The 20,726-nt window shown below is 36.7% G+C and overlaps 1 protein-coding gene across 4 annotated transcripts in view; it reads left to right on the plus strand.

Moving 5' to 3' along the window:
• The window catches only part of ZFYVE9 (zinc finger FYVE-type containing 9), a 188,201-nt gene that overhangs the window by 44,681 nt on the left and 122,794 nt on the right, over positions 1 to 20,726 (plus strand). For all 4 annotated transcript variants that reach the window (XM_059922362.1, XM_059922352.1, XM_059922371.1 and 1 more), the window contains 2 exons: positions 5,083 to 5,188; positions 17,412 to 17,517. In XM_059922362.1, the coding sequence (XP_059778345.1) occupies positions 17,448 to 17,517 (70 nt within the window). In that variant the 5' untranslated portion in view covers positions 5,083 to 5,188; positions 17,412 to 17,447. The remainder of the gene's footprint in view (positions 1 to 5,082; positions 5,189 to 17,411; positions 17,518 to 20,726) is intronic.

Genomic DNA, 20,726 nt, shown 5'->3' on the forward strand with positions numbered 1-20,726 from the left:
TACCTCAGGAAACAAGAAAAAAATCTCAAATAAACAACATACCATTACACCTAAAGCAACTAGGGAAAGAAGAATAAACAGAACCTGAAGTTAGTAGAATGAAAGAAATCATCAAGATCAGAACAGAAATAAATGAAATAGAGACTAAGAAAACACTAGAAAAGATCAATGAAACTAAAAGCTGGTTCTTTGAAAAGATAAACAGAATTGATAAACCTTTAGCCAGACGCAGGAAGAAAAAAAAGGGGGAGAGGGCCCAAATCAGTAGAATCAGAAATGAAAAAGGAGAAGTTACAACCGACACCACAGAAATACAAAGGATCATAAGAGACTACTATGAACAGCTATATGCCAATAAAGTGGACAACCTAGAGGAAATGGGCAAATTCTTAGAAAGGTACAATCTCCCAAGACTGAACCAGGAAGAAATAGAAAATATGAACAGACCAATTGCCAGTACTGAAATTGGATCAGTAATTTTAAAACTCCCAACAAATGAAAGTCCAGAACCAGATGGCTTCACAGGTGAATTCTACCAAACATTTAGAGAAGAATTGACATCTCTCCTTCTGAAACTATTCCAAAAAATTGCAGAGGAAGGAACCCTTGCAAACTCATTCTATGAGGCCACCATCACCCTGATACCAAAATCAGACAAAGATATAAGAAAAAAAGAAAATTACAGGCCAATATCACTATGATGAACATAGATGCAAAAATCCTCAACAAAATGCTGGCAAACCAAATCCAACAATACATTAAAAGGATCATACACCATGATCAAGTGGGATTTATCCCAGTGATGCAAGGATTTTTTAATATCTGAAAATCAATCGGTGTAATACAACACATTAACAAATTGAAGAATAAAAAGCATATAATCATTTCAGTAGACACAGAAAAAGCTTTTGATAAAATTCAACATTCATTTGTGATTAAAAACTCTCCAGAAACAGGCACAGAGGGAACATACCTCAACATAATAAAGTCAATATATGACAAACCCACAGCTAACATTATACTGAATGGTGAAAAGCTGAAAGCATTTCCTCTAAGATCAGAAACAAGATGAGGATGCCCGGTCTCGCCACTCTTATTCAACATAGTTTTGGAAGTCCTACCCACAGCAATCAGAGAAGAAAAAGAAGTAAAAGGAATAGAAAATGGAAAGAAAGACTTAAAACTGCCACTGTTTTCAGATGACATGATACTATACATAGAAAATCCTAAAAGCACCACCAGAAAACTACTAGAGGTGATGAATGAATTCAGTAAAGTTGCAGGATGCAAAATTAATACACAGAAATCTGTTGAATTTCTATACACTAACAGCGAAATAGCAGAAAGAAAAATTAAGGAAACAATCCCATTTATCATCACATCAAAGAGAATAAAATACCTAGGAATAAACCTCCCTAAGAGAGGCAAAAGACCGGTACTCCAAAAACTATTACAGTGCTGATGAAAGAAATTGAAGATATCATAAACAGATGGAAAGATATATTGTGTTCTGGGATTGGAAGAATCAGTATTGTTACAATGATCATACCACCCAAGGCAATCTACAGGTTCAGTGCAATCCCTATCAAAATACCAACGGCATTTTTCACAGAAGTAGAACAAATAATTTTAAAATTTGTATGGAAACACAAAAGAACCTGAGTAGTCAAACAATCTTGAGAAAGAAGAATGAAGCTGGAGGAATCAGTCTCCCTGACTTCAGACTATATACTACAAAGCTACAGTAATCGAAACAGTAGGCACTGGCACAAAAACAGACCTATAGATCAGTGGAACAAGATGGATAGCCCAGAAATAAACCCATGCAGTTATGGTCAGTTAATCTATGACAAAGGAGGCAAGAATGTACAGTGGAAAAGACAGTCTCTTCAATAAATGGTGCTGGGAATACTGGACAGCTACATGTAAAATAATGAAATTAGAACATTCACTAACACCATATACAAAAATAAACTTAAAATGGATTAAAGACCTAAATGCAAGACTGGTTACTATATAACTCCTAGAGGAAAACATAGGCAGAACACTCTTGGACATAAATCACAGCAATATTTTATTTTGGATGTCTCCTCAAGTAAAGGAAACAAAAGTAAGCAAATGGGATCTAATTAAACTTAAAAGCTTTGGCACAGCAAGGGAAACCACCAACAAAACGAAAAGGCAGCCTACTGAATGGGAGAAATATAAACAGCTCATAGAACTCAACAGCAGAAAAACAAACAACCTGATTAAAAAATGGGCAGAAGAATTGAATAGACATTTTCCAAAGTGGAAATACAGATGGCCAACAGGCATATGAAAAGATTCTCAACATCACTAATCATCAGGGAAATGCAAATCAAGACCATAATGTGATATCACCTCACACTTGTCAGAATGACTATCATTGAAAAGAACACAAATAATATGTGTTGGAGAGGGTGTGGAGAAAAAGGAACCCTCCTACACTGTTGGTGGGAATGTAAATTGGTGCAGCCACTGTGGAAAACAGCATGGAGATTTCTCAAAGAACTAAAAATAAAACTTCTGTATGACTCAGCAGTTCTCCTAGTTATATATCTGAAAAAACCAAAAACACTAATTTGAAAAGATACATGCTCCCCAATGTTCACAGCAGTGTTATTTATAATTGCCAAGGTATGGAAGCAACCTGAGTGTCCAACAATAGATGAATGCATAAAGAAGATGTGGTATAGACATACAATGGAATACTACTTAGCCATAAAAAAGAATGAAATTTTGCCATTTACAGCAGCGTGGATGGACTTGGAGGGTGTTATGCTAAGTGAAATAAGTCAGACAGAGAAATACAGATATTATATGATATCACTTATATGTGGAATCTCAGAAATACAACAGACTAGCAAATATAATGAAAAAGAAGCAGATTCCCAGATATAGAGAACAAACTTGTGGTTACCAGTGGGGAGAGAGACAGGGGAAATATAGGGATCAGGGAGTGGGAGGTACATACTGTTGGGTGTAAGGTAGGCTCAAGGATGTATTGTACAATGCAGGGAATACAGCCGATAGTTTGTAATAACTGTAAATGGAAAGTAAACTTTAAAAATTGTATACAATTTTTTTAATTAAAAAAATTTAAAAATAAGCTATAAAAAAGGGAGAAAGTAAAGAAAGGTTTTAGAACAAAGAAGCTGTAAAGTGCTTGCCTGCAGAGGGAGACGTGATGAGAAGGAAGTCTGTACCCCCCACAGAACCTTAGAGAGTCTTGTGGAGGCTCTAGGGATCTCTAAAGGCTTAGTTGAGGTGGGATGTTGAAAACGGAGATTGTTTGGAAGTCTGTGCTACGAGTGGTTTAATTTTGTAGGTATTCTACCTTATCTTTTGTAGTCAAGTGACTTTCCTCATTGTCCTGCAGGAGACTAGAGGGTTGTTTTCTGGTAGAAATGAATTATGAAAGCTTTGAATTGAGGGATTCCAGGCATATCAGAAGGTGAAGATGAGATACAGGGTTGAAAGTAGATTAACTAAGGAAAATGTAGTGTGAAGTCATAAATGTGAAGTTGAGAGGAGTCACCATCTTTTGTGGTTCTCCTTTAGCCACATTTAAGCTGCTTAGGGGAATGTATGGAGTAGGTAGACAGTTGGATTTAACCAGGTTTGAGACTTTACCAGCTGAGGCTAGAAGGTCAAAGGGATCTAATTCCAGAAGGAAAACCTATGATTTTTGAGACAGTTACATAATATTATTGGACTTGCCTCACATGTTAAAATAGACACACATACTCAGAATTTGAATTTGAATTTATAGAGTTTATTTATTTGTTTAAAAAACTCTTTAATTGGCTAGGTATTAGAGGTATTACTTTGACCTCATTCTCATTTTGACCTTGGAACTTCTATACCATACAGCCCTTTCATACTTCTGATATGATTTAGTCCTTTATTTGATAGATGTTAAGTCTGTTTCTTAGCATCAACAGCACTTCTCATTTAGAGTATATAGCATGTACATGTTTTTTCAGGTTCTCAAGACAGGAAAATCTTTGATCAGTGATTTCCATTCCATATTTTTTATTGTTCTCTGAAAACTTGAATCTCCAGCCTTTTAGAGTACTTGCTTATTATTTTAATAAGCACATCATTTTCACATCAGATAGTAGAATTACATTTGTAATAATGTCAGGAAACATTTTTTTTTAGTGCCTCAGTTTATCTTTAAAATTAAGTGATGTTTGGATTTCCCTGGTGGTCCAGTGGTTAGGACTTTGCCTTCCAATGCAGGGGGTGTGGGTTCAATCCCTGGTGGGGGAGCTAAGATCCCAGGCCAAAAAAACCTGAAACATTAAGCAGAAACAATATTGTAACAAATTCAATAAAGACTTTAAAAATGGTCCACATCAAAAACCAAATCTTAAAAAAAAAATTAAGTGATGTTCATTAGATCACGTCTGAGATACTCTCCTGTTTTGAAAATGCTGTGATTGTAGGTTAGATATTTTATACAGATAACATGAGATACTTAGTTTTATTCTGATTAGTTTCAACTGCTAATCCATTGCTGCTAAGCAGTGGAGGAGGGCTGAAATCATAAGGGACTCCATTTGGAGGAAAAACAGTAGTTTGGCAATAAAAAGTCTCAGCAGGAATCTTTTGAATCTCAATTTAAGAATTCTGTATGTATAGAAAAAAAAAATCACACTAACAGAGGCCATTCTTGTGAAGCAGCAATTTTGTTAGCTTTGGATTCTTGGAGGGCCTATTGAAATACAAATAAGTAGTATTTTTATGAATTAACAGAGTCATTGGATAGAAAGTGCCTCTACCTTTGATCTTTTACTTTGTATTACTCGTTGAAAATAAGAAGTGTGCACAAATTCTTAACTGTTCATTGAAACGTTTAACTTTGGCCTTCTTAGACAATATAATGTGTCTGCTGCTGCATTCCATGCTGGCCAGGTCTTTGAATCTGAAGGTATAATTGTAATTTATTGTTTAAGTCCCATAGCTTTTATTTGTCTGGCTATGATAGGTTGATATGAAGAACATCAGGGCTTATTGCTTTAGGAAATGTAATGAGCAATGTTGTTTTTTCTTTAGCATCAAACAGAGCATACTGAAACAGCAGGACCGGCTGGTGGTACAGCAAGCATCATGAGTAAGCACAGAGAAGTCTGTTCCTAATCACGTGTGTAAGGGAGAAAAGGTAAGAAAACCAATGATCTTGTTTCTCTTAAGAGAGATTGAACTTGAGAAAACAGATCTATAGAAAATAATGCTCACATACATATATGCTGCTTGCTTCATTTATAACATTGTTCCTTATTAAATAAGGAATATTGTTTTTTTTTAAAAAAGATTTGACTTAAGTCCAGAAGAAAAGGATATTTTAAAATTCCTGTTGAATTACGTCAAAATGCTAATTTCTCTACTAGTACTTGGCTTCTCCCTTTTAGAGTCAACTTCTACCTTGAGCCTAGAAAGGTAATTTCAGCATGAAAAAGAACATGGACTTGAGCAATATTGTTAGGAGAAAATAGTGGTATATCTACCCAATTAATGTCATTAATATTTCTTAGTCAATCACGCAAGATCTAAGCAGTGAAATCTTATTTTAGAGTGAGGAATCAGAAATACAGATTCAATTATATTATTTTATTTTGTATGTTTAGACTAGCTGTGATGAGCAATCATTTCCAGCAGAAAATTAGAAGTATTTTATTAATTCTTGTAGAGCAAGACTCCTTAATCATTGACTTTTTCCTGACTAGGAATCTTCTTTGCTTTCTTTCAAGTGTTATGATTATTTAATGGGTAGAAAATGGTGGTGGGAGGGGAGGGTGTGTGAGTGAGATTGATTTCAGAAACTGATTATGCCATTCACTCATGGAGTGTTGCATGCTCTGCTGAGTTCTCTGATTTTCCATGTAAGCTTCAAGGATAGAGGCCTGGGTCTTACAGTGTGTGGCGAGAGACTGAGTTCCTAAGCACTTAGCAGTAGTACCTTCCTCACCAGAACTTCTGGGTTTGCAGTTGGCAAGGTATTTCTCGTCCCCTAGCTTTCTCACATGTGAGTGTGAGAGGGAATGCCTTTGTCTGCCTTCATCTGGCAAAATCTTATTCTTCAGGCATCTCCTCTTTAGGAAGTTTTCAACCCACTGCAAATATTATCAGTAATAATAAATAATAATTAGTCAGCAATAATAAGTTATTGGAGTATTTGTTACAGTAGCCCACCCTACCCCAAATAATATACTCCTGCCTCAGTCTGATTTGGATTTACTTCTTCTTTGGCTCCGTAGTACCCAGTGCATATATCATTTAGTACATACCACAGTGTTTCATATTTTAAGTTTACTCATCCATCTTCTATGAAACATTGGGCACCTTTAGGTCAAAGACATTGTCTTAGTTGTCATTGTAACGTAATGACTAAGACAGTGCGTGGTACATAGTAGATGCTCAATAATGTTTTATGTATGAATGCACACATGTTCATTGTAAGTAGTATATGGTATAAAGAGGAAGTAACAGTGAAGGAGATATACAAGGAACAATAAGATAAGTGCTGTAAAAGTCACACCCTTAAGACTGAGATTGAAGACAATGTCTAAAAGGACTCTGGTCAGTAGAATAAAAAAGAAGAGATTCTCAGGAAGAAACTGTATTGAATTAAGTAATTATATTCCTCTTTGAGATGTACCATTGACCCTTGAACAACGTGCAGGTTAGGGGCACTGACTACTCTGTGCAGTGGAAAATCTGCATATAACTTATAATTAGCCCTCCATATACGTGGTTCTTCCATATCCGAGGTTCTGCATCCATGGATTCAACCAACTGTGGATCATGTAGTACTGTAATATTTACTATGGAAAAAATCCGTATACAGATAGACCCGTGCAGTTCAAACCCATGTTGTTCAAGGGTCAACTGTACATATATGATATTTAGTGACTTCTATTTTGAATAAGAGATGGATGCTTCTCTAAGGCAGGTAAAGAATCCTGACATAAGATTTAAATCCTCAGAGAGGGAACTTCCCTGGTAGCACAGTGGATAAGACTCCTCGCTCCCAATGCAGGGGGCCTGGGTTCGATCCCTGGTCGGGGAACTAGATCCTGCATGCATGCCGCAACTAAGAGTTCGCATGCCGCAACTAAGGAACCCAACGTGCTGCAACTAAGGAGCTGGCGAGTCACCACTAAGAAGCCTGCAAGCTGCAACTAAGGAGCCCACCTGCTGCAACTAAGATCCAGTGCAACCAAATAAGTAAATTAAAAAAAAAAAAATTCTTGGAGAGGTCCAACTTTTACAGTGAGAAGACTGCTCCTCTCCCATGTCCTTGGGAGACCACAGGTTTTTCTTGGAAAATGAAACTAAAGAGGATCAAGACTTGGGGACATTAGACATAACAGATACCAAGGGATGAAGTAAAAGTAAAAAGCACTAAAGTAAAAGCAGGAGGATAAGGGGAAATCCTATATATTAAAGTGAGATCCTTCCCCTCACCCCTTCCTCTACTCTTCTTTCAGATGGTGATTACATCTCTGGTGTTACATCTCTACACCCCCTTACAGGAGATTATAAGACTCTTTTCTGGAGTCCAAAGAAAAGACCTACATATACTGACATTTGGAGGTCTCCCAGTGAAATAGCTGTGTTCCCACCCAATCACCATGCAGTGCAAGCCTCCCAGTTGAGAAGCCACACATGCAGAGCTTCCAGTTGGCTTTTTGTACTTCATTTGTTCAATGTTAGGCATTTGGGGAAAGCGTCCAATGTGAAGACAGAGATCAAAACACAGAACAGGAACTTGGAGGAAATAATATTGAAAACAGAAAGAGGTTTGGGGAAAAAGAAAAAAAAAACCAGACTAAATTATAGGTAATTAGAATGGTAAGAAAAAAATTATATCCATGAAATAAGCTCAAGATGTCATAAAAAGGATCAGAAAAAGAAAGTGCCCTGGATATTAAAAATATGATAGTTTTTGTGCATTTAATGTATTTTTTAAAAAACTATCTCAAGTTTATAGACAGTTTGCAAGTATAGTACAGAGGTCTTTTTTCTCTGAACCATTTGAGAGTAAGTTGCTAGCTGCATCCCCTACCACCTTTGAAACTGTGTTTCCTACAAAAAAGGACATTCTCCTACATAACCACAATACAGCCATCAAATCAGGGAATGAGCATTGATGCATTACCACCATCTAATTATCAGACCTTATTCAAGTTTTGCCAGATGTACAAATAATGTCCTTTATGTCAAGAGCACCGAGTTTAGAATCACATGTTGCATTTAGTTGGGAAACCAGCCAGTGTTCCATGCAGTTTCAATCCACCCTCCCCACTCTGTTTTGGGAGTAAACAAGGGTGTGTACGCTCCTCTTGGGCTCCCCACAGCCCTCCTGTTAGTCCCACCAGCCCTCCAACCAGCCAAGGGGACTTGTCTTCCTGGTGTTGGATCCCAGGGCTGGGGCTCCCAATATGTGGCTCAAACTGCTCACTCCCCAGGGAGGTTCTCCACCCATGAAATCTCCCTCCTCTTCTGAGTCCCCTCCCAGGGGCACAGGTCCCAACCTGATCACTTTTCTTCCCTTCCTGCCTGATTCCACGTGGATCTTTCTTACAGCCTTGGTTGTATAAGGGTCTTTCTGCCAGTCTCCAGGTAGTTTTCAGTGAGAATTATTCCACATGTAGATGTATTTTTGATGTGTTTGTGCGGGGAGGTGAGTTCCACTGTTCTCCTACTCTACCGTCTTGATCTCTCTTCAATAGACTTTAATTTTTTTAGAGCAGTTTTAGGTTCAGAAAAAAATTGAGCAAAAAGTACAAGGAGTTTCTATACACCTCCTGTCCCCGCTGCCCCCAGTCCTCCCACAGCCTCCCCTAGTATGGACATTGCTGTGTCCTTTTCATTGCAGTCTGTCAGGGAGCATGGATTTTTGTTTGTCCTATTACTGATGGTGTTCACTTTGATCACTTGTGTAAGGTGGCATCTGCCAGGATTTGCCTCTGAAGTTACTCTTTTTTTTTTTTTTTGTAATTAGTAAGTATTTTTGTGGAGAGGAACTTTGAAACTATGTAAATATCCCATTCCTCATCACACTTGGAATTCATTCATTTATGTTGTAAAGACTCATGGCTTTCTGTTTTATCCAGTGGGTTATAATCTGTTGCTACCATTATTTGTTTTGATGCTCAAATTGTCTCTGATTTGGTCTGTGGAAGCTTCTTCAAGCTGGTTTCTTTTTTTTTCCTTTTTTAAAATTAATTAATTAATTAATTAATTTTTGGCTGTGTTGGGTCTTCGTTTCTGTGCGAGGGCTTTCTCTAGTTGTGGCAAGTGGGGGCCACACTTCATCGTGGTGCGTGGGCCTCTCTTGTTGCGGAGCACAGGCTCCAGACGCGCAGGCTCAGTAGTTGTGGCTCACGGGCCTAGTTGCTCCGCGGCATGTGGGATCTTCCCAGACCAGGGCTCGAACCCGTGTCCCCTGCATTGGCAGGCAGATTCTCAACCACTGCGCCACCAGGGAAGCCCCAAGCTGGTTTCTTTGTCCTTTTGACATGTCCCCATCATTCTTGGATGCTTCCTTTATTTATTTTTTTTTTAAATTGAAATGTAATTCACACACCATACCATAAAATTCACCTTTTTAAAATGTATAGTTCAATGGTTTTTATATATTTACAGAGTCTTGCAATCATCACCACTGTCTAATTCCAGAACATTTTTCACCCCAAAGAGAAATCTTTAATCTGTTAGCAGTTACTCTCCATTTCCCTCCAGTTCCTCCCAGCTGCTGGCAACCCACTAATTTACTTTCTGTTTCTGTGCCTGTTTTGGACATTTCATATAAATGGAATCATGTAATCTGTAGCTTTTTGTGTCTGCTTCTTTCAGTTACCATATTTTCAAGATTCATCCATGATGTAGCATATAGCAGTACTTTATCCATTTTAATTATCATATAATATTATATTTTGTCAATGTATAATACCACATTTTATTTATGCATTTATCAGTTGATAGATCTTTGGGTCGTTTTCATCTCTTGGTGTTATGAATAATGCTGCTGTGAGCATTCACGGATAAGTTTTTGTGTGAATATATGTTTTCATTTCTCTTGGGTATAAGCCTAGGAGTGGAATAGCTATGCCATGTGGTAACTCTTTTTAACTTTTTGAGGAACTGCCAAACTGTTTTCCAGGGTTGCCACACCATTTTACTTTCTTCCCAGCAATGTGCGATGGTTCATGTTTCCCTCCATCCTCATCAAAGTTCTTGTATTTTTTCTACTTCAGCTTTGGAATCAGCCATTTTTCCATGGAGCCCTTGTTCCTTATAGTGAATAACAATATTTATAAATCAAATCTGGTGCTAGGTATGCTCATTGCTACATGGAATTGAGCTGAGGATTTCCTGCTCCAAGATTCTTTGTGTGTAGCACTAGAGAATATATGTGTACACACACACACTTTTACATTTATAATATGTTTATTGCTATGTTCATTGAACACAAAACTATGTTTATTGCTATAAGTATGTTTATTGAAGTCCATGAGTTCAAACTGATACCCCAGATTCCAAACCAACACTGCAGGGTTCTTTCCACTTTTCTCTTTTTCTGCATTTTAACCCCTTCTCCAACAGTGAGAAACCTTGCTCCCATTGCCCTTCATGAAGTCACTTATTTGATCCATCTTTCTACATGTAACCTATGTCCTATCACTCTCTTCTCCCCTTGGTCCTTCTAATCCTGCTCAGGCTCTGACCCGCCACCCTGGACTGCCCTCTTACATCTCCTCCTCACCCCTCCTGCATATGAATCCGTCTTACCCACTTGTGCTCTCTGTCTGCCAGACCATCCCCTTCATGTGGATGCCTTCCTCACCTCTCTTGGGCTCTAACACCCCACACTGGGCTGTCCTGTGTAGGCAGTTTCCTTCCCCCTGGGGCTCTGACACATTATGCCGGGCCACCCCTACGCAAGGACATCTGCTTCACCACACTTGGGCTCTGACTCCCCCCTTACACAGATGCCCTCTTCATCTGCTCCCTGTTTATTGAATTTTTAATAATTTTTCCCTTTTATTTTAATTTTATCAACTTTTTATTTTGAAGTAAATATAGACTCACAGGAAGTTGCAAAAATACTTTAGAAAGTTTCATTTACAGTTTTTCTCATTCGTTACATCTTACATAACTCGAGAAAATATAAAACCCAGGAAATTAATATTTTATTTGTCCATTCATCAGTTGATAGATATTTGGGTTGTTTCTACCTTTTAGCTGTTATGAATAATGCTGCTGTGAGCATATTCATGAGTGTATGTAGTTCTCTCCCATTTATCACAGGTAGATTTATGTAACCTCCATTGCAATTTAAGATACAGCACGATTCTGTCACCACGGATATATCCCTTGTGCTACTCCTTTACAGTCACATGCACTCTTCTCTCCCCACTGTCCCATATTTAATGACTTCTTAAAATTAAAAACATTATTGCAAGTCACAGGAAGAGAAGAGCTGAGCAAGTGTAGAGATAAACCATGTTATGTTCATGAATGGGAAGACTTAGTTTCATTACCAATCCTGAGGGAGGAACAGGCTAGGACTTCTGATTTCTGAAAGTTGATTTTATTGGCACACTATTCCATCCTGCACCATTGCTGAGTCTTGGGGCCACTTGGGGCAGTTTTTTCTCCAGCTCCTGGCTTTATGCAGAGAGCCCAGTCTGGCCCTCTCTAATGCAGAAACTTCTAGAAGTTTATAGCACATAATTCCCATCCTACCTGCTAGCTTTCAAATCCCAGGTCTGAAAGTTGCTGTCTAGTTCTGTAACCTCTGTGAACTGCCACACTTCAGTTCTCACTCATCGCTGTGGCTTGATTTCTTCTTGGTTAATGGCATATTTCTCTTTCCTGTTTTTGAATTTCACTGTATAAACTCTTTAAAAATAATCTATTTTGTCTAGAATTTCTATATTCAAAGTGGGAAGGAATGCTTCCCACCACAAGCTCAGTACACTTTTTACCTTTTCTTTTAAAAAATTTCAAGTCTGTAGAAAAGTTGAAAGAATAGTACAGTGAAGACCCATATATCCTTCACCAGATTCATCCATTTTTACCATTTTGTCTCTTTCTCGAGCACCTCTCTCCTCTCCTCCTCTACCCTCGCCACTCACTCACACTCACATACTTTCTTCCTGAATTATTTGAAAGTTAGTTACGGATAACATAACACTTCTTCTCTAAATAGTTCAGCAGGCATCTCCTACGAGTAAGGACATTCGCATACAAAATTTTAAATACCATTATCACATCCAAAAAAATGATTATTAATTCATTGTAATACTAATGTATAGTTCAAATTCCCCTGATTATCCCTTAAATGTCTTTTTTTTTTTGCTGTGTATGGGTATTTGTGTATTATTGTCTTCTTTTTTTTAAATTAATTTGTTTATTTTTGGCTGCGCTGTGTCTTCGTTGCTGCGCTTGGGCTTTCTCTAGTTGCGGCGCTCGGGCTTTCTCTAGATGCGGCGAGCAGGGGCAACTCTTCATTGTGGTGTGCGGGCTTCTCATTGTGGTGGCTTCTCTTGTTGCGGAGCACGCACTCTAGGTGTGCGGGCTCAGCAGTTGTGGCTCGCGGGCTCTAGAGCACAGGCTCAGTAGTTGTGGTGCATGGGCTTAGTTGCTCCACGGCATGTGGGGGTCTTCCTGCACCAGGGCTCAAACCCGTGGCCCCTGCACTGGCAGGCAGATTCTTAACCACTGTGCCGCCAGGGAGTCCCTATTTGTGTATTTTTCTTGATCTAGGATCCAGTTAGTGTTCATGCATAGCATTTGGTTGTTTAATCTCTTTAGTCTCTCTCAATTCAGAATGATCTTGTTTTTCATAACACCGAATTTTTTGAAGAGTCCAGGACAGCTGTCTTACAGAATGCCTCACATTCTAGATTTGTCTAATTGTTCATGATTCAATTCAGATTAAACAATTTGGAGAAGAATACCTGTAGGTGATGTTTTAAACTTATTGCATCACATCAGGAGATACATATTGTCAGCTTGTTAAACTTTTAGTGATGCTAAGCTTGATCATCTGGTTAAGGTAGTGATTACTGCATCTTTTCACTGTAAACATACATTTTCTCCTTTGGAATTAATAAGTCATCTGTGAAATGATATTTTGAGGCATTGTGAATATTTTCTTCCCCACTAACTGTTTACCTAAAGGCATCTGTTTTTGATGCTTGCCTGAATCAATAATTATAATTGAAGTTTAACACAACTTCTTGAGTGGCTGTTTATACTGTTCATTTATTCATTCCACAGGTGTTTATTGAATAGGTACCACATCAGGTTCTGTGGCAATCACATGGTGAACACAGTCTAGTGGGTGTCTTTGTGGTGTCTACAGTCTGGTGGGAGAGATTGACATTAATCAAATAATCACACCAATGTATGTTTATAGATTGTGATAATTATTATAAAGGGAAAAGTGGAGGTGCTGTGAGAGATTATAAGGCGAGATCACCTTTTTTAGGGGTTCAGGGAAGACTTCTTGTGAAAGTAATATTTGAGCTAAGAGCTAAAAGATGCAGAGTTATTTTGGCAAGGAGGGGGTGTATTGGAGACAGATAAAAGGTCTTGAAGAGGAAAAGGGCATGGTACATTGAAGAAATGTATATTCAAGTAGTGTTCCAGCACCAAGCATAACGTCTGCACGTAACAGGTGCTCAATAAATATGAGTGGAAGGGAGGATGGGGCTGAAAACTAGCCTATGTAATCACTGTTGTTACGTTATTTATTTTATAATAAAATGATCAACTCCAAGGCTTAAAAACTTAAATAATTGCTTATGAAGCACTTATCCTGTGCCAGGCAGTGTTTTAAATGTATTACCTATGTCAATTTATTTAATCTTTCGGTATATACTATTATTACTCAGTTTTATAGATGAAAATTAAGTCTCAGGTAAATAGATTAACTTCCCCAAAGTCATATAGTTAGTAAGTGAATTAGGAACTAGGATTAGAACTTGGACAGTCGAGTCCTAGAGTTCATGTTCTTATCCATTATGCTACAGTTCTTCCCATTGCTTAAAGTATAAACAGTATCTTTCTCAGACTGGCATTCCAGGGCTTCCATAATATGATGCCTGTCTGCTTTTCCAGCTGTGTCCTGCTGTTACCCATGTAAATAAATCCTTGCTTCAATTTCACTGATCCCTCAATAATTGCCCATTCCTAGATCACTCCTTGCATGTCTCTCCCTGTTTGAAATTTCACTTCCGCATCTTCCTATCTGGGATATCTGTTAAAATTTTATCTGTCCTTCCAGACTCAGCTCAAATCCATAAATAATGCCTTTCTTGACCATCCAGACTCGTGATCTGGTCCATTTCTTGAACTTTTAAAATATTTATTTTATTTATTTATTTGGCTGCGTGGGTCTTAGTTGTGGCACGAGGGATCTTTAGTTGTGGCACGAGGGATCTTTAGTTGTGGCATGTGGGATCTCTTAGTTGTGGCATGTGGGATCTAGTTCCCTGACTGAGGATCGAACCTGGGCCCCCTGCATTGGGAGTGTGGAGTCTTAGCCACTGGACCACCAGGGAAGTTCCCATTTCTTGAACTTTTACAGTACTTATTCAGGTACACTTATCTGTTCATTTTATCTGACAGATTAATCACGTAGTACCTGTGTCTCTTGTGCTGTGTTGTTATTAAAATCATTTATTATTATTTAAATTTTCTTATTTAGCATTGTTTACCATTAAGTAAATGTTAAGATTCTTGATATTCGGGATGATATCTGAGACTTCAGTTGATCCCAGTACCCTGCATACAGTAGATGCACTATAAATATGTTGATCTGATTGTTTGTTTACTAATATTTTACATATAATGACCATGAAATGCTAACTATTGTAGGTGTATATTAAATGTGCTAGATTGTGTGTTGTGAGAAATTTTATTCATCTCTTTGCATTGGACAGTCTAAATATGCAGTCTTTATTTAAAAAAATGGCCTGTATATGAAAGTTTTTTGAACTGTAAGTCATTAGACACAAAAGACAGATTTAAGAAAAACCATTCATAGATTATGCAGCCTGTTTGTCTACCTAAACTTAAATTACCTAACAGGAGCCAATTAATAAATAGAAGTTGACCATGGTGATCATTTTGTAATTTATAGAAATATTGATAGTAAATTGCTATGTTGTACACTGGGAACTAACATAGTGTTGTAGGTCAGTTACACTTCAAAAACAACAAACAAACAAACAGAAAAAGGCACCAAATTTGTGGTTATCAGAGGCATAGGGTGGGAGGAGGGAGAATTAGATGAAGGTGGTAAAAAGGTAGAAACTTCCAGTTATAAGATAAATAAGTACTAGGGATGTAATATACAATATGATTAATATAATTAACGCTGTTGTATGTTATACATGAAAGTTGTTAAGTGAGTAAATCCTAAGAGTTTGCAACACAAGGATAAAATTTTTTTCTTTTATTTTGTATCTATACGAGATGATGGATGTTCACAATTCATTGTGGTAATCATTTCATGATGTATGTAAGTCAGATCTTATAACATTGTATTAGTTTAAGTTGCACAATGCAATGATTTAATATATGTGTATATTGTGAAATGATTACCACAATAAGTTTACTTAACATCCATCACCTCACATAGTTATACATTTTTTTCCTTTGATGAGAGCTTTTAAGATTACCTCTCTTAGCTACTTTCAGATATATGATGCAGTATTGTTAACTATACCTACCATGCTGTACATTATATCCCTAGAACTTATTTATCTTATAATTGGAAGTTTGTAACTTTTGACCACCTTCACCTGTTTCCTTCACCCCTTATACCCTGCCTCTGGCAGCCCTGAATCTGTTCTCTGTTTCTGTGAGTTTGGTTTTTTTGGAATCCACGTATAAGTGAGTTCATCTGGTATTTGTCTTTCTCTGTCTGACTTATTTCACTTAGCATAATGCCCTCAAGGTCCATCCATGGTGTCGAAAATGACAGGACTTCCTTTTAATGGCTGAATGATATTCTATCTTATACACATTCGTGCACGCACACACGCACGCACAAACACACCACATTTTCTGTATCCATTCATCTTTTGATGGGTATTTCGGTTGTTTCCATGTCTTAGCTGTTGTAAATAATGCTGCAGTGAACATGGAAGTGCAGACTCTCCTCCAGATATTGATTTTCTTTCCTTTGGTTGTATACCTAGAAATGGAATTGCTGGGTTATATGGTAGTTATGTTTTAATTTTTTGAGGAACCTTCATACTGTTTTCTGTAGTGGCTGAATCAATTTACATTTTTACCAGTAGTGCACAAGGGTTCTCTTTTCTCAGCATTCTCTCCAGCACTTGTTATTTGTTTTCTTTTTGATGATAGCCATTCTGACAGGTGTAATGATATCTTTGTGGTTTTGATTTACATTTCCCCAATGATTGGTGATGCTGAGCATCTTTTCATGTGCCTGTGGGCCATCTTATGTCTTCTTTGGAAAAATGTCTATTCAGATCCTCTGCCCGCTTTTAATTTTTAATTTTTTTTTGATGTTGAGTTGTATGAGTTCTTTGTATATTTTGGATACTAATCCCTTGTTGGATATATCATTTGCAAATATCTTCTCCCATTCAGTAGGCAGCCTTTTTGTTTTGGTGATAGTTTTCTTTGCTGGGCAAAAGCTTTTTAGTTTGATGTGGTTCTATTTGTTTATTTTTGCTTTTGTTTCTCTTTGCCTGAAGAGACATATCCCCCCCAAAACTGCTAAGACTGATGTCAAAGAGCATATTGCCTATGCTTTCTTCTAGTTTTATGGTTTCAGGTCTTAACATTCAAGTCTTTTTATCCATTTTGAGTTTATTTTTGTATATGGTGTGAGAAAGTAGTCCAGTTTGATTTTTTTTTTTGTATGTAGCTGTCCGGTTTTCCCAACACCATTTATTGAACAGGCTGTCTTTGCCCCATTCCCTTTGTCATAGATTAATTGCCCATACAAGTGTGGATTTATTTCTGGGCTGTCTATTCTGTTCTATTGAGCTATATGTCTGTTTTTGTGTGAGTACTATACTATTTTGATTACTGTAGCTTTGCAGTATAGTTTGGCATCAGAGAGCATATTATGGGATGGTTTTTAATTAGTGATCCAATCACCTTATTAGTAATTGATCTGTTCAGATTTTCTTTTTTTGTGTGATTCATTGTTGGTAGGGTGTATGTGTCTAGGAATTTATCCATTTATTCTAGGTTGTCCAATTTATTAGCATATAATTGTTCATTGTAGTCTTAAGATCCTTTGTATTTCTGTTTTACCAGTTGTAATGTCTATAAATTATATTTTAATAATTGAAAGTGTAATACAAATTTGATCTATTTTCTAGATTTAAACAAGTCTCTTGAGTGGTGTTTTCTCACCGATGGAGAATTACTTCCAAGCAGAAGCTTACAACCTGGACAAGGTGTTAGATGAATTTGAACAAAACGAAGGTGAGAATTTACTTGGTGACTCTGTTTGAATGTATTTATGATATAGAAAATGTGGGATTATAAGAGGATGCAGTACTTAAAAAAAAGAAAGGAAGGTCCAATGCCTCAATAATGATAATATTATATATTAATATTCAGAGGAAGAACTAACATTTATGTTAGCACTAACTGTGTGCCAGATACTATGCTAAATCATTCACATGGATTATATCATTTAATCTTTAAAATAATCCCATGAAAGTAAATCTTACCTACATTTTACAGATGAAGATAGAGACACAGAAAGGTTAAGCATCTTCCCCAAGTTAGTTTGTTCATAAGTGCAGGATTAGAATCCAATTTATGGTCAGGAAAAGCTTTAGAATGTGTGGTTGTATTTCCCAAGTTAAGAAAAATAGCTTCTTTCATATTGATTGACCAATAAAGCAAGATCCATTTTAAACCTAATTTTAAAAGATTTACATTTTTAAGTATCTACCAAATCGTTAATTAAATTATATATTCTCAAGGCCCAGTCTAAAAATGTCTGCTAAAGATTCACTTCATTTAGGGAATTTTCCTTAAATTCAACTTTCAGTATGACTAGAATGGGTAAGCCATAATTAAATATCTGTCTTTCACCTTATCCTCCTTTCCTGGTGTTCTTGGTTTCTAACAGAAAATAGCATGTAACAAGTTTACAAAGTGATATATTTCTATCTAAAGCCCATGATATTAGTAGTAGTCTCCAAACCTTTACTATATCCGGTGATTCAGGTTGTTCTTTGATAGCAGATGGGAAGAGAGATTAGTTTTGATTTTGTTGTTTTGGGCCTATGCTAGAGCAAGCATTAAAAAGATATGTGCTCATGGGGGTAAAAAGGGAGAAGAAAGATACCTGGAATGGCCTGCTCTTACATTTTACCATTGATGACCCAAAGCTAACCCGTAACCCTAGCCTAACTCCTGATTCATGTAAATGTGAAACCGAATCTTTTTGGATTTTATGGGATCTAGGTGGGCTTTATACATACCAAGGTGGAAGGTGTATTGTCCTCTTGGTTTCAGTCATTTATACAAGTATTTTCTCAATCCCTTCTTTGGTGTGGCCCTATCACAGTTATTTGTCATCTACACAAATGCTACACCTAATCCTGTGAATACTATTCTTCTAGAATACCATTGACTCTCATTAATAAAATTATTAGTTCTTTACATCAGTCTCTTTGTGACTTCTGTAGATTCTAGTAGGGTATTTTGTATATAGTTGATTTGCAATACGTTTTTGTTCAGTCAGTAAAAATTGTCATTTTAGTTTGAAATATAGCATTTGCTTACCAAAATAACTCCTTTAGAAGGAGAATAATTTCAGAAGCCAGCTTGTTTGTAACTATGCTCTTCATTTGTTTTCAACTATTTTTTAAACATCTCAGTACCAGTTGGCATTAAAACTACCACCTCTAGCCTGGTACCTTTCCAAATATATTTTTTTAAAAGTGTTTTCTCATTTCATGTTAATTTCCTCCTTTAAATGAAAAATGTACCACACACAAACTGTGATGACATTAGATAATTAACATTATACCCAGTTGGTTGAATAATGAAATTTTTAATACATGATCATTTCTGTTTGAATATTATTAAATATTCTTATAAGAGGCAGTGTTTCTTTTTTATTTCCGTGAACCAGCTTGGAAATACGATTTCTTTTTTTAAAGGAAATACATGTTACCAGATCTCAAGTCTCTGCTAGCCCAAATTTGGTAAACTCAGGATTTAACATTTAACACTCAGAGCATATTAAGCCCATTCTCCACGCAATCTGATTTTTTATGGCCTTTACAATCTGACCTTTCTAGCTTCTTTTTACTACTTTCTTACACTAATTCTTTTTTCAACCCAAACTGATTTACTTAATTGTTCTCTCAGATTGTTGTGTTTGGGGCTGTACTTTTACTTGTTCCCCTCTTACGAATGCCCTGTTTTCCAAACTTTTTGTAAAATTGTCTTTGAAGCCCAGCGCATTTCCTCCTGCTTCCATGAATTCAAGCTTGCTGCTTCAGCCTGTAAAATACCTTTGTCCTCTCAATTTATTTTCTACTACTACGTAATAGTTTTTGAATACTTACGCTATTCTGTACTGCTAGTTAGCGATTCATGTGTATTGTATCTATTTCTTATTTTTCCAACTAGATTATATACTTCTTGGAGCTATCATTTAATCTCATATTCCGCCCAATGCTTTTACAGTGGTAGATACTCACATAGCATATATTTATGGTGCTACAATAAATATATGCTACATGAATATGCTACTTACTACATATCAGGTGCTGTGCAAAGCAAGAATTTACATTGATGGAAAGAAGTGGTTTCTGCCTGAAAAAGTCAGGTAAATAAACCATTGCAATGCAGTGTAATAAATGCTTTAATAGAGATATGAACAAGGCGCTAAAGGAGCTTTAAAGATTTATGAGAGGAAAGCATTTCTGTATAATTTCAGGGCTGTGATTATCAGATTTACTATAGGAAAAAGCAGGAAAAGCAATAAGTGCATAATTTCTTATTTCTCTAATTAGACACACACATAGCACAGTAACTTGGGAAAATGCCATCATAGTTATGATCTATTAAAAAATAAACAGAAACATTAAATGAGATTATGCTTATTGATAGAATATAAGAAGGTTGTTTTAATATGACAAATGATACTTTCTGCCAAATTTCCTCAGATAATAGTGTAAATATGAACCTAAATAATAATGTATTGTGACATGGTTATAAGCAGAATTTCACATGCTGTAACAAACTTTTTAACTTATTATTGTGGGCAAATTTCAAATATATGCAAAGTAAATAGAATAGTGTAATAAACTCTAGTGTACCCATTACCCAACTTCAGCAGTGCTTGACATGCTGTCATTTTTCATTTATATATCTTCATTTGCTCCTCACTCCCTGCTTCATTGTTATTTTTTTACAGTTTTTTGAAGATAAAATTTATACATTAAAATGTGTAGATCTTAACTGTACAGTTTTGACCAACAGATATATCCATGTAACCACGTCTCAGTCATGATGTAGATTATAGAGCATGCCGTCTCCACAGAAAATTCCTTTGTTTTCCTTCCCGCTCAATTACTGTATCCTCATCACTGTTCTGATTTTTTTTCTACCTTAGATTAGCCCCTACCCCATGTTGTGCTGGGCCAGTCCAAGGCCTTCCCCAT

Source organism: Balaenoptera ricei, chromosome 1 (assembly GCF_028023285.1).
Source record: "Balaenoptera ricei isolate mBalRic1 chromosome 1, mBalRic1.hap2, whole genome shotgun sequence".
Lineage (NCBI taxonomy): Eukaryota > Metazoa > Chordata > Mammalia > Artiodactyla > Balaenopteridae > Balaenoptera > Balaenoptera ricei.